Genomic DNA, 15,125 nt, shown 5'->3' on the forward strand with positions numbered 1-15,125 from the left:
TGCCCATCTCACTCTCACTGAAAACCTCTAGGAAAGCTATTGATTTTCTACATTCGATAGCTGGGATGAGTTTTGATACTACACATGAGCTGCTGAACCCGGGATATTGGGTACATGCTACACAAGGGTTCTACCACCTGAGCTATGCCACCATTCTAATTCATTTCCTTTTCCCTTGTCATTCTGCAGTCAGAAACTGCATCTTTTTCTTTACTGATTATCTTGAAGCTTATCTGAATGTCTCATAAATGGCTGGTATTCAGTGTTCCAAAGAAAATGAATTTAGTATAGGGCAGCTTTTGATATTTTCAAGCTTTAGAAGTCATCTGTAAGTAGAGTATATGAAAGAAGCAAATATTGTGTCTGGCTCCAGATAGAGTGACCAAAGCATTGAAGGCTGGGGCTTTATGAACTTTCAAGAAACCTCAGGCAATTTTCTCTTTTTGTTGTTTGTTGAGTAAAGGATATCGCTTTTTTTTTTCTGTGCCTAGGACAAGACATTTCAAAGAAAGTATTAAATTTATTCATGAATGCCGGCTTCAAGGTGAGGGCTGTCTTGTGCACTGGTACGTATGTCTTTTGTTGAATAATATACCTGAGCATGTTATGGTCAGCTTGAATTCCATCAGTGTCTTTCTGTATGTGATTCATTACTACATCTCCTACTCATTTTCTCTAAATTCTGAATCTCAAATGCACATTCATCCTCTGCCCTGATATGTGTTAGTCATTTTTTTCTCAGTTGTTGTTGAAAGCTACTCTTGGCTGTTTTGCTTTTATTTTGTGCTTCTCGTTTCACTCACTACTGGGATTTCTGGAAGGTAGTGTCAAAGTTGTAGGACAACAGATGCTGTCTCTTAACATTTTATCAGAATAGCCTGACAACCTAAGTGGTTTTTCAAAGCCTTTTTTTCCCCTTTCGGAAAGTTTAGATTGCAGTGGTGGGTGTTTAGCAATGCATTACTGTAACCAAACTAACCATTTCTTGTCCACTTCAGATTGGGGCTTTTCTTCATGCCTGTCTTCTTTGCTTTGACTCAATCTAAGAAGATTCTTAGAATTAAAATATAAGTTGTATTCAGTATTGTAAGTAGTCTAGAGATGATTAGAGTGTCATAGGTATATCAAATACTGGTCTGTTTTGTATAGTAGTTTTACTTGAGCATGTATGGATTTTGCTGTTTGCAAATGAGTGCTACAGCTGATGTCCAGTGGATACCTATGGACACACACACACACACGCACACACACACGTGTACAGTGAAAAATAAGTTGATAACATCGTCAACCTAGGGATCATCTAAAACTCTTGGCTTTTTGTATGCAAATGAGTTACATAGCAGATAGTAAGTTCTCATTTGTATTACAGCTAGTAATCATACTAATAACATGGCTAATTTGCCTAAGGAATTAGAAGCCAATGTTCTAGATCCAGGGCTCTGTGGTCTGGCCATGTCTCCTCTTCAGTGAGGTGTGTCATTTATTAACTGAAACCATAAGTCTCTCTTGACTCTGCCAGAACAGCCGCCCCCACATCCAGCTGGGATGCTGCTGCTAAGACTGGGGGTAACCTTGCCAGAACAGAGGGGAACCTAAGCAAGTGACCCAGAAAAGCCAGTTAGGAAAGCCAAGTTACGAGATATTTCAGTGCCTTTAAAAGTAGCATTCTGCAGATTTATATGACTTTGAAAGTCGTCAATTTTCTTAAATTTCACTGTATAAAAGAATGAGAAATGTAGCGAGTACAAATGGTAGGGTTTTTTTTCTTTAGTTACATTGGTTTTCAAGTTCTCTGGCGATTCAGGCAAAGACAGTTGGAATGGAAAGAGCTCTGCCATTTTGACCCTGACTTTTCCAGGCTCCTGGTGAATTCGCATGTCCAAGGCTTCAGCCTACAGGGAGATATATTTTCGAAAACTTTCTTGGGGGTTCTCAAAAAAAAGCCCTCGTAAAGAGCTAATACTGAGAGTAAGGTTTTTATTGATTATCATCATTATCAGAATTCATCTCTCATACAGTTTTATATATCTGAAGATAGACTTCTCAAAAAATGATACATTTGCTGAACTTCCTCATCTTAAACCATTGCTAGAACAGTCCAACTGTGAAGAGGAACAGCCTTTCTGTGACTTGTCTTAATTTGCATATACATTTAAAACTGGTCTTATTCAGCCCGATAGAGATAACTAACCGTTACTATTCTGCATGCATCACCCTGACCCCACTTCTCAGGGCTCATGCAGTGGGCCTGCTCTGCTGCTTTCCACCATTATGTTGAAACACACACACACACACCACCAACACCAATACCACCATCCCACACATACAAATAAGATTTGGTAAGGACTACTAAGATTTGCCATGGGCTTAACAATTATAGGTATAAGCATCATACAAAGTAGCTAAGAGACTTTTTAATGGTGTTAGGATATGAATGGGATTACTGTTGCATGGGTTTTGGAAGCTTCACATTCCCCAGATGTAGTTCAGTTATTTCATTGTCTAAGAAGATTGGAATCTTCTCAGAAGGGCTCAGGAGCAAAGTAAAGTCATAAAGCAGAAGTGTCTAGGCCCATGCCTTGTAGAAAATGAATGAAATATGAGACTAAAAAAATGCCTAAAGGTTGCCTAAGATCCTATCATCTCAAAGGGATGGAAACTGTTGTGTTTCTGAATGATTTCTTGGTAAGTGCTTGCTGATGTCCCACATAATGCAAAGCAGGAAGACTATAAAATGACATCTTACAAGTACCCTACCCCAAAGAATTGGGAAAAGTAGTATCAAAACCGTCCTTGTACATAGGCTATCTTGCTTATGCAGCCTGGCTGGCGTCTCCAGGAGTGTGACGCTGGTAGTTGCATACATCATGGTCGTCACTGACTTTGGCTGGGAAGATGCTCTACATACTGTGCGTGCAGGGAGGTCCTGTGCCAACCCCAACCTGGGCTTCCAGAGGCAGCTCGAGGAGTTTGAGAAGTATGAAGTGCAGCAGGTAAGTGATCCTCAGGGGGGCCTTTTCAAAGCTGGAAACTGCCCGTTGGTCATGGCCTCAGTCTTTCAGAATCATGGTGTTTGGAAAGAAAAGACTCACAGAGGACATTGGGTCTAAGAATACCCACCCATATTCTGAAAGGAGTTGTCACTACACCTATGTGCGCCAACTATAGCCACAAGATCTTACCTTTTGTCTTTTTCCTTTTGCCTAATACTCCATATCTACTTGTTTCTCTCCCTTTGTTTAAAGAGCCATTTTCTTGATTTGGCTTACTTTCTACTTGTTTGTCTTTTTGTTTTGCTTTGAATTCATTTTAACCTAGTCTGATAAACCAGATGAAGATGATAGGGGAATTTTTTCCAACATTAAATATGTAAATCAAAATTATATCTTTGAAGGAAGACAGGTTTATTATTTTTGCAAAACTATTCTGAATTGTACAAGTTGTCTTCATGTTTTCCCCACTAGACTCTGCTAATCTATTGTGGTTGCCATAGATGATACATGGACATTTCTGGCATCTGTCACAGAACCCTTAGCAGCAGACTCTGACTTCTCCATGTCTGCCAGACAGATGTGTTTTGGGGTGTTCATTTTATGTCCTCAGGCCAAAGGCCTGAGGGAGCAGGTATTTCCCTAGGCTTGATATAGGCTAGATATATACAGAATTGGCATTACCCATTGCTCTTTTACTTCCATTTTTATTTCCATGTGTGATAACATCTCTAATATTTAGTCACGTTTTGGGTTTGTTTCCAACTTCTACAGTACCGGCAATGGCTGAAAGAAGAATATGGGGAGAGCCCTTTGCAGGATGCAGAAGAAGCCAAAAATATTCTGGGTAAATATAAAGAGCAAGGGCATATGGAATCCCAGCCTGGTGCCAGGAGGTGGAGCAGCTTTTCCACCCTGCCTTCTATGGCCTACAATAACTACACATCAGAGACCTAACACAGAGGGATCTGGTTTCTACCTTCCTGCCTACTGCTGGTCTTCCATACTACCTAAGAGCCATATGCTGGTGTGCTGGTGTGCTGGCTGCTGCCCCCAAGGACAGAAAGGGAGATGGAATGCTCAGGGTTCCTTCCCCATGATCTGACTCAAACCTCCATCAGTCTATCTACCCTGATGGCTTCACCTGAGCTTGCTCCACCTGGGATGTTACTGGGATGCTATGCACCATGGGGTGTGTGTGTGTGTGTGTGTGTGTGTGTGTGTGTGTGAGAGAGAGAGAGAGAGAGAGAGAGAGAGAGAGAGAGAGAGAGAGAGAGAGAGAGAGAGAGAGAGAACCTGCATGTGTTCACATGCATATGCATGTTTGAGCAACTGTGGGTAGCATGTGTGCCCATGTGAAAGCAGGATCACATGAGTACATTGTAAGAGAGTATAGATATGTGAATTTGTCTGTGCATGTGTGAAGTCTGAGGGTTTTTTTGTTGGAAGTCAAAATCCATGCTGCCAAGATTGGTGTAACCACCTTTTTTATTCCACTCCTCATGGAAGACATTTGAATTTCACTTCTGAAAAACTTCTTGCCAAGTAGCATGTCAACCTGTGAGCAGACAGTGAGAAGAACTCAGGGGCAGGAGCAGCTGAAATCAGCCTTTCAGAGAACAAGGACACTATGTAGAGAAAAGGAGATGTGAGGCTACTCCTGAAGGGGGAGAGGGTTTCCAGGACCCCTGAGAGATTGTGAGTATTGGACAAGAAAAGATGCTCTAAGCGATGCTTAGGCTTACAGTTAAGTACACAGGTCTTGGACACCTTGTTGCCTCAAGTCCAGGCCTCTTTTTCAGCCTAGCATGTCCCTGAGTTCTATTTGGTGTCTGTCTCAGCTATATTTTAATTCCATGCTAAGCAGGAGAACTTCAGCCAAAATTGGCCTGTAACCAGAGGCCCTATCCTGGCTCCTTTATCCAGCTTCATGCACCCCCTAGTCCCCAGCCTCTTGTTATTCTCACTTGGCAGGGCTTCTTCTTGAGGTTTGCATGTACCTGTAGGAATTGGGGGTGGGGTGGGAGCATATTTATTAAACACTGTAGCAGTTATATTATAAAATGCCTGACCATTTATTTAAGCTCCTCTTTGATATATGCTGTGTATTTAATCTTTGATCTCAGCTACCTCATTAAGTGTTTTTGAAAGGTGGGATTTGTTACTATGCTGGTACACTCTGCCTCATGGTTGATAATATTCAGTCATGACTTTTGTCAAAGCCAAAGGGAAAAAAGTCATTATCATTGAACTAGTTTCCAATTTGGGTTCCCATACATAACGCTTTCTGGTAGGTAAAATTCACAATTTAGCCATGAGAACATCAAGTCGGCAGTTTGGTGCAGATGCAACCTGAGATGCTAGGTGCATTTCAGTGGTCTTTTATACCAACTTAAATTTCTTAAGCACAGAGTACCACGTGAAAATTTCTCTGTGAAAAGATATCGCAATCTAATTTTCTTAATTCTACCACACAAAGCGCTCCTGAGTGAAAAGCAATTTTCCTACACATAGAGGCTATCAAAGATGCACTCTTTCTTAGAAAACCAGAGCAAATGAAGTTACCAAATCAGTGCATAAGTATATAGGCCCTGTTTATATAATGAGCAAGAAAGGGAAATGTGGCCTTAAAACCATTTGTCTTCATGGGCCGGGAGTTTGGCCTAGTGGTTAAGTGTTTTCTTAGCATGCACGAAGGCCTGGCTTCGATTCCTCAGTACCACATACAGAGAAAAAAGCTGGAAGTGGTGCTGTGGCTCAACTGGTAGAGCTCTAGCCGTGAGAAAAGTCCAGGGACAGTGCTTAGGCCCTGAGTTCAAGCCCCACAACTGGCAAAAAAAAGTTGTCTTTAGCAAAAACAAATCTTATAAAGTACATTTTCCTTAATCCAGAAAGAAAGTGAAACATGCTGGCAGAAAAAGAATTTAGAAGGGCTGAGGGAATAATTCAGGGGTAAACTATTTGCTTAATACACACACAGTCCTGGGTCCAACTCCAATACTGCAAAAAGTAATAAGAGAAAAAAAGCACATTTGGTATATTAGAGTGACTACTTATACCTACATGTACATTTGTGAACAACTACATGTATTTCTGTATATTTTGAAATGTTTTAATTTTTGTTGCCAGTAGTGTTCTTTTTCCACAGCCTCCCCGGGAATTCTGAAGTACTGGTCCTTTCTCAGAAGACTGTAATGTATCTGAAGTCTCTGAAATATTGCAAAGTTCAGACTGGTGCTGCCAAAAAGAAAAGCAACCTAGAGTTTATTTTTGAGTTACCAGTAGTGATTTGTAAACTTAGTTTTCATTTTAGACTGAATACAAGTATAAATCATGTGTATTGCGTTGAGAATTAGTAGCAAGAGCAAATATTTTGCCTGAAGTCCACTGCTCTGACAGAGGCCTGATTGAACCCTGTTGCACTGTTTAATTTACTATTTAGCAATCACAATTGCTTTTCATGAACTACTACCCAAGGAAGAAGCCAACACTTACAAATTATATTGGTGTGAAGTCTGCCCTCCTGTTCTTAAATCTCCCAGCTCAGGAAATATCTCTTGATATACATATTATCCATGGTTTATGTTCTCCATAGTAGAATTTACCAAATGCTGTGTTTTTTTGTTAATAAAGGGTAACTTAACCAACATCATGCAGTGTATTCTTCCTTAGGTAAGGTGAGAAGGTTTCATGCATTTCTCTTTATGAAAGACTACAACACAACACTGTAGCTGCTCCTGGTCTTGGCCTAGAGGCTGTGCTTATCTCCAGCAGACAGTGCAAATACCTTCTATGATTGGCACACTAATATCTCCGTGACAAAAAAAGTTATACTTGGATTTGGGGATATAGCTTTTTTTTCTTTTTGTCTTTTTTGGGGGGTCTGTATTGGGCCTTACACTGCCCCTGAACATTTCAGCTAAGGCTAGCACTCTACCACTTAAGCCACAGTGCTACTTCCTGGGGATATAGCTCTGTGGAGAGCCTCTACGTGGCCTGCTTCTTCATGCTCTGCACTAAAAGAAATGTGATCCTCAGTATGGGTTGAAAGAAACTCTGACATTGAAGTTACGTTTTCTTGGACAAAGTGAACACTAAATATTTGACATCCTTAGAATGGCTACAGTCAATAAGGCATATACACAAGTGTTGGCATTCCTGAAGCATTTGCCACATGACTGAAGAGAGATATTTTAATTCCCTATGCAGCTTTTAATATAAAAGAACAGAAACTGATTTGGATAGCAATTTGAAATCATTTACTAAATTTTCCTTGTGCAAATCTGGTGCAGGATAAGTTTGGCTTGAAGGGAAGACAGGTGTAGTGGAGCTGATACACATGGACTGCAGACGGCAGGCTTACCATGAGTTCATTCCTAAGTTCTAGATGTTCCTAGCACTGCTCGGGGAAGGTAGAAAGAACCCTCTGTGCTGATAGCATTTCCAGTGGACATGGTGGGGGGTGACATTTTGGACCACAAAACCACATAGAGCATGAAAGTGTGCATTCTGACTGGACGAGTGTACCTGAGTGTGACAAGTACTCCCCTTGTGGTACCTGTGTGTTTTCCATGTTTGTTACACAAAGAGTATTGAGAATGTCTCCCCATTCCATCTGTGGGGATAGTCCTGAGAAGAGGGTGGCATATCCCCAGTAGTGTCAGGAGGACCTTTGTGTATTCACGAGGGCAGACACATAGCAGGAAGAAATGATCAGGTACTCTCAATCCCAGTGCATCAGGGCCATCCTTCCTCACAGTCCTGCTGGCCTTTCTCATTGCAGGACTGCATCTGACATCAGCAATCATTGTGTGGCACTTTGCAATATGAACTGTCATCCAGGTTTCTAAATTCATGGAAAATGAATTCTTTCAACTCAGAGAAGCCAAGAAATATACTTCACATTAAAAGCCTCAGTACTGTTAAAGGCCTACCTGCTGAGGCTCTGGATCCTCAGTCAGTGGGTAGAGAGGGTTTAGGGGCTTCTGTCGGTGGCTAACAGTGCTCAGCCAAATTATCCTTTGTCCAGCCAGGGGAAAGCCAGACCCACAACAACATCGGCATGACAGCTGGCATCTGATGGTGAAAACCAGTGCCTGGCCTTTATCTGGAAGATCCTGGCCATTCTAAGGTGGAAATACTTAGACATTAGGAACCACAGTCCCTTTTTCTGTCTATAACCAGCACAGGTGCTTTTCAGTCACACTGAGTAGGGGACTTTACACCTTCCTTGAGGATAGAAAGGGCTTGGTTTTATATGATAAGATGGGTCTTGGCCCAGAGAAGTTCCTTAAGCTGTTTTCAATCCTAGCCTGGAACTTGATATCTCTGTTCCTAAAGGAGAAAATTCAACTGAGTCCCTGCTTCTCTCTCATCTCTTCATCCACTCACCTGGTAGATCTGAACTTCACCACAGCAGGGGCTATGAGCATCTAGCCAGTGTTCCCAGACTCTCCCAGTTCTCAGAAAGATGGAAGTGATAAGACCATTGAGCATTGCAAAACAGTATGGACAGCATCCCCTGCTGTCTTTTGAGGAAGTTTAAGAAACAGCATTGGTGACATTTCATTTGAGATTTGAAGCCTAAGTCAGAATGAGGAGAAAGGAAAGAAGATTCAGAGTAGGTTCTGAATGTAGATGAGGCTGAAAGCATTAGAGAGCTCAGTGTTAGGGGTCACAAATCACTGTGTATTAGGGGGGTAAGCCATGCAGTGTGGGCACAATGGAAAATGTTTGCAAGACTGCAAACAGCAAAGGCCTGGCCAACAGGTTGTCCTGTAGATTAGAATTGCTTCCCCGAAATGCTTGGGACTGGAAGTGTTTAGGATTTAGGACAGGGTGGGGGTTGTTGGGGATGATTCTTGCATATGTAGCATAAATTATCTTGGGGATGGAACCCAGTATATAAAGTTGAAATTCATTTATTCTTCATGTCGATTTTAAACACACAGGTACACTGAACTTGAAAATAATTTTATACAGTATTGTTAATGCATCCGTACTCCCACTGTCCCCTGGAATCAAGTATGCACTTTTTCCACTTGTGAAAATATCAGCATTCAAATTGTTGGATTTTTGAAACATTTTGGATTGTACATTTTCAGTGTTCAACATAAAGTTTCAGACAGGTTTTGTTTGATCAAGTCCTGGTTATACATGAACTAGTGGACTTACATCATCCCTTGGGCCCAAACAAGCCCAATAAGTTAAGTCACTTTGCCTTTTCCCCCAAGGTCTGATTCTTGAGCTGGGACCCTTCACTGAGTGCCAAGTGGTGTGTGTTGTACTGCAGGAGTGCACTGAACAGTGCTGAGTGAACTGCTGGGTGTTGTACATGCAGAGGAGGGAAGGACCCCTTAGGTGCCCATTGAAAATTGGGGTTCAAGATAGTTATTGCGAGGCACTTGTTACCACCTTCAGGTAAGAGAAGGCGGCACTTAGAGCCAATCATGGAAGTAACTGTGAGGCAGGCAAATGGACTTGAAGGAAGGAGAACTGAGAGGAACAAGAAGTCATTGGTGGTGACTGAGTAAATGTGAGAGAATGAGGCCTTAGGAACCTGTCTGCTCTCTGCTCTCTTGGTTCTTGCTGCCATCACCATTGTTCTTTTGTCTCTGGGCCTCCCTGCACTGTATTGCAGTGTGTGCCTGAGTCATACTAAGGTTAGATTTAAGGGAAATTCTAGACAATGATTGACAGGATCCCAGATCTCAAGGTACCAAGGAAGCTTATCCCCATTGTATCCAGCATTCAGGATAAATACCCAAGTGGCCCATAGACCAGAATCATGAAATTTTATGTAGAATTTAAACCTCTAATTTATTGAATGAGAGGATATAATAGGATTTACAAAGACAAACTTTATCCCCTGGCCAGACTATTTTTCCTTCTCTCATCAGAACTTCAAGAAAATCTGTTTAGTCCTTGAACACTGTGCTGTGAGCAGGGACCATTAGCACTTGAGCTTGAGGGCTAGGGACTGCTTCCTGACCTGGCTACATCCCCTGGCAAGGATGCTATTATCATGCAAGGCTCATGTATTACCCCCCTGTTCTGGCCTTTTCCTGGTTGGACAGGACTGGTTGTCCACAAGACCTCCTTCCCTGAATCCATTCCTATTCCAATTATACCTGTTTGCAAATTCATGTAGCCCAAGGTGATTCTACAACTCAAGTAAGAGCACCTTCCTTAAAAATGGGTATGCATTTTCCCTAAGGAGGGAATCCTGCAAGTGGCTTTTTAAATTTTTTGAGTGCTGGTTCTTTCTGTCTAGTTTCTCCCTTATCCGGAACCCTATTTCAATTATTGGAAATACCTAGTGTCATTCACACAAACAATAATTGTAAGTTCTGGCGACAGTTCTGATGGTGTGTGTGTGTGTGTGTGTGTGTGTGTGTGTGTGTGTGTGTGTGTGTTCATAGACATGATGCTTTATTATTTTTAATTTTTTATTTAAAATGATTTCTTAGCTCCCAGGAAGTCACATCACCCATGTCTGGGAGCCTGCCAAACTCAAATACTTGGACCCTTAGTAAACTAAAGGCAGCAGGTACGTGGCACTAACAGAAGTATCTAAACCTGTATCTCATAGACAGAGGTGGTCACCAAGTGCCACTCTGCATGCAGTCTCTCATGGAAATAGAGAATCTCACCCCTGCCATCCTATATTACATGGCTCCTCCCATCCTGACCGTAAGTTACTAATAATTGTATTACGAATGCACTTTCAACACTCTTGTATTTATATATGTACTTAACAAGAAGTCATCAAGACTGTACAGGGTAGTTCCTCTTCCCTTTCCTTTCTATTGTCCAAAGAAAGGGAGAAATAGAAAAAAAAGAACTTCAGTTGACTTTTCACTCGCAGGCTTCATTCCCTCTTGCATTCAGTAGAATCCCCTGGTCCTCAGATGCACTAGGACATATGACCTATGTCCTAGAACATCCCTTTAGTATCATTTCTGCCAGTATCATAATTAGTATCTTCTTGCAGCTCAGAGTCACCAGCTGAAATTAGCATCTGACAAAGCTGCAAGTGCTGAGCCCCAGTCTCTTTCCATCATGGGAAAGAGTTGCCAGTGCATGCTTGAACATCTGCAAGCTTGGGTTTATTTTGACTCCACATTACTATGCAAACGGTTGATCATAAGAATGAACAGTTTACAGTTATCTTTCCTGAAGCTTCTAGTTCAGTTATTAGAGTTTGGTTGTCCACGCGCTATTTTGGAAGGTACCTGAAAGTACAGGTCCTTCCATATGCTAATTGCAGGAGAGGGTGCTGATTGTTGAATTAGGAGTCAGTTTAGCAGAAGAGACATTTGGATTGGATCATTCTTGGGCATGTACTGGGTCTTATTTTTAAAACTAGGTGGCAGGAACTCGAGGAGCAGTTGGTTTGGCAAATGATTCTTTCAAGGAATCATACTATGTGGACAAATGTTTGGGAGCAATATTGAGCCTACAATCTGTCTTTGCAAGGAACAACAGCAGTTTACAGGGGCCTGCCAAAAGCCACTCAGGATGCCCATGAGTGGCATGTGGCATTTGTGTAGGAGACATGCCAGAGATAGAACAATGGCTATTTCTCTGATTCTACTTTCTAGCCCTAACCTCAGCCTCTGCCCCCATCCCCAAGAGCAGCCAAGCAGGCACAAACAGGAACCAGACTTCACTTATGAGCAGGTTTGCTATGTGTTGGCACTCTGGGTTTCCCCAGAACACTGGTGAGGATCCTTTTTTGGAAAATAAAAATCAGAGGTCCTCTCCATATACAGCAGAGAAATGTCACCTTCTGCTTTGCGAACAATGTGCCCTTCATAGACAGGGACACAGCTTTCTTAGATCTTGACACTGTGAGTCATGTGCCAGAGGCTAGAAATCTCCTGGTGTTTTTTGTTTGTTTTGGTTTTGGTTTTTTGTTGTTGTTGTTGTTGTTAAGACACACTAAAGCAGTGCTAGAAGGAAGGTGGGAAAGTATGAGGAAAAAGGAACATTGCTCAACTGTTGGCAGGGGCTTTTTGCAGATTCAGCTGTGTCCACGAGGAGTGCTATAGAGCAGGCTAAAAACTTCACACCTTGATAGTAACTTTCCTCTAGAACAAAAGCCTCCTCTATGCTGGCCTTTCCCATTATCCTACTGTTATCTCTAGGCACAGGAGGTATAGCTCCTGGTGATACAGGTCAAGCTAGATGTGGTTCTTTAGCAGAAGAGTCCCAACATCCTTAGGGGCTGGTGACCAGGCAGGTCTAGGAGTCATAAACAAAGCAATCCACTGAGATCTGGTTCAGAAGAGAACCATGTTTGTGTCAGGTTCATTGGAATTTTGTCCTGGTTCTCTGGAATACCTTGGGGAAATTCTAGAGGAGACATACCTTGGGGAAATTCTAAAGGAATCAACCCACACATGTGGGGAGCTCCTACTCCAGTCTAGAAAGTTCCTGTTAATGAGAAGGGCCAAAGTACACTGTCTAGTGACACAGTGTGTCCAGAGCCACCTTTCCAGATAGCATTTTGAAGTACTTGGAAGGCAACTTCTGATTCCAAAGTCCTTGCATCTAGATAGCAGAGCAGACACTAAATCAAAGCCAGCTATCACTGAGCATCTCATATACATTCAGAGCAGATGAAGAATCGCTGAGACATAAAGTCAAAATCTAGCTTCCCAGACAGAAAGAGGCCAAATCAGGAGTAGAAATGTAAGCAATGTCAAACCTCTGGCTAGATGTACCTCAAACTCCTCCAATCCTGAAATGCCCCTTTTACCTATATAGAAAGCAGAACTAATGAATTGGTAGCAGTGGGGGCTTGACACACATGACAATTTACAGATAGCTTTCTGTTCCCGGCGGTCCATTGTTAGGCAAGGTGAGGAGAAAATCTGGATGTCCACAGAGGTACTTGCAGATTGGGGGCTTGCTGTACTGGTCTGTGAAGGCATGTAACTTTAGGCAGAATGACTGGTTCCAAGGTCCTAGGCAGGAAGCAAATGTCCTAAGGAACAGGACTCAGGGAAACAAAAGTAGATGACAAAGCCCTCAAGTCTCAGGAGGAAAACTAGGACAATGTTACTAGAGCCTAATAAGGCTGTTCACAGGACCTGGAAAGGTAGTCTTCAAGAAGTACAGTCAAGAAGTTAGAGGAAGCTGAGTGGAAGTGTTCTCCTATCTTATATCCTGAGGTAGTCTGCTGGCTTGGTCCCAGCACAGAAGTGGCTACTGCTTTACTTTAAGACAACCTTAAAGTAAAGCCATGGGTGGGGCTGGTGACTTGGCAATAGAATAGCGGAAGTGCCACCAGCTTCCAAGAAACATCTGAGCCAGTTAATACTAAAAGCAGGTCTGATACTAGTCTCCTACACATTCGCCTCAAAAGCTTGCTCTGTAGAACACTGCCTGTGACTAACTGCTTTTTTTTTCTTTTTCATTTATTTTTTTCTCAATCCTGGGGCTTGAACTCAGGACTTGAGCACTGTCATTGTTTTTTTTCAAGGCTAGAGCTCTATCATTTGAGCCACAGCACCACCTCTGGCTTTTTCTATATATATAGTACCAATGAATCGAGCCCACGTCTTGGTACATGCGAGGCAAGCACTCTTACCAGTAGGCCACACTCCTGGCCCCCTATTTTTTTTCTTTTAGAACATTTTAGATGCATTTGAGTCCCACATGTGCCCCCAAATAGGCCTTTTATACTAGTCTGTCTGTAAGTTGATACCTTCTGAGGGAAGATCATCCAGGTTGGCAGGTGTCCAAGCATCTGTTGCAAAATGTACTCTCATGAAAGTGGGGAAGGACAGCAGAACTGTGTTTGTAAGCAGACTGCATAGGGGCAAGCACACCTAAACATGGCAGCTCTGATCTCAGTTTTTAGTAAGCTTGGGAAGAGAAGACAGCCACTCTTGAATATTCCACAAGCTAATTCTGAATGTAGGAACATACAGCACAGGCAGAAAGGACCACAGGTAGTCCACAAAGGGTATTCTGAGGAGGAGATGGAAGTGTTCAGACTCTTTTAGGAAACACAAACTGTTATGTGCTTTACTTTTTTGCTATAACAACTCCCTCTGACTTGATAATATTGGATGGAGGCCTTGATGGTCCATCTGATTTATGATTTTTGTGGTTGCCCTATCTCTCTATTCTAATTTGATTTATCAGAGTTCTCAAACACCTGAGACTGGCCAGCTGGTTCCATTTCATTGTTTCTACAGAGAAAGAAGTGAAAAGATCATGAAAATTCTCAGACTTTTCATATGTACTTTTTACTTTTTCTGGCTCTTTCTTCAACATATTGTTCTACATAGCTGAACATGACAAGTTATTTTTGAGGGCCTTGTGTGAGAATGTGCTGTGCTTTCTCTGTTCTGGGTTCTTTGATGGCTACAGAAGTCTGACTTAAAGAATTCTCATTAGCATGCTTTTAAATAACCCTTTCCCTTTTGATACAACTTATAAAGACTACCTGCCTCCATTATAAAAATTTAAGGTACCCATCTATCTGGTGATGTCTCCTTTTTTTTTCAATTTTTTTTCTTTTTTTTATTGTAATTAGTAAAAGGGTTACATGATATTTGCCAGATAGAAGGTGCATTAATTCATATACATTCTGGTGATGTCTCCTAATTGAAGTGTCTGATGTTTTTGTCTCAAGTCATAAAGCAGGCTCTCTTTCTTGTGCTTGGAATTTCCATGTGTTCCAGCCCAGAGACCTCTAATTCCTTGAGAATGAATCCTTCTTTCCTACTGCTTACAAAATTTGGAGCACCAAAGGTGATCAGTTTCACAGATGCTCACCAATTACTGGTTCTGGGGTTTTCTCTGGTCATACCTTGCTTTGCCTGTTACCCGATTTCCCTACTCCACACACTGGCTTAATTCAATCAGTTGTTATACCTTTCTTTCAGTAGCAAGAACATGACAAGGGACCTAGTTCACCTCTCAGAGCCTGGTGGCACAAGTCCACTCATTTCCCGCGAAGCATTCTTGGAGCCTATGTTCTACAGCTTTACATACCTGAGGAAGGATGGAAGGAAGAGAAGGAATGAGAGAGGAAGGAAGGAAGGAAGAAAGGAAGGAAGGGAGGGAGGGAGGGAGGGAGGGAGGGAGGGAGGGAGGGAGGGAGGGAGGGAGGGAGGG

The 15,125-nt window shown here is 42.1% G+C and overlaps 1 protein-coding gene across 4 annotated transcripts in view; it reads left to right on the plus strand.

Annotated features, from left to right (window-relative positions):
- Dusp22 (dual specificity phosphatase 22) overlaps window positions 1-6,629 on the plus strand; it is a 61,188-nt gene extending 54,559 nt beyond the window's left edge. For 2 of the 4 annotated variants that reach the window (XM_090356357.1, XM_090356359.1), the window contains exons 5-7: window positions 492-566; window positions 2,822-2,993; window positions 3,765-6,629. In XM_090356357.1, coding sequence (XP_090212483.1) covers window positions 492-566; window positions 2,822-2,993; window positions 3,765-3,947 — 430 coding nt within the window. In that variant the 3' untranslated portion in view covers window positions 3,948-6,629. The remainder of the gene's footprint in view (window positions 1-491; window positions 567-2,821; window positions 2,994-3,764) is intronic. The other 2 variants (XM_090356358.1, XM_090356360.1) reach the window with 2 other exon arrangements.
- The last annotated feature ends 8,496 nt before the right edge of the window (window positions 6,630-15,125 follow it).

Source organism: Megascapheus bottae, chromosome 22, assembly GCF_031878675.1.
Source record: "Megascapheus bottae isolate mThoBot1 chromosome 22, mThoBot2.hap1, whole genome shotgun sequence".
Taxonomy (NCBI): domain Eukaryota; kingdom Metazoa; phylum Chordata; class Mammalia; order Rodentia; family Geomyidae; genus Megascapheus; species Megascapheus bottae.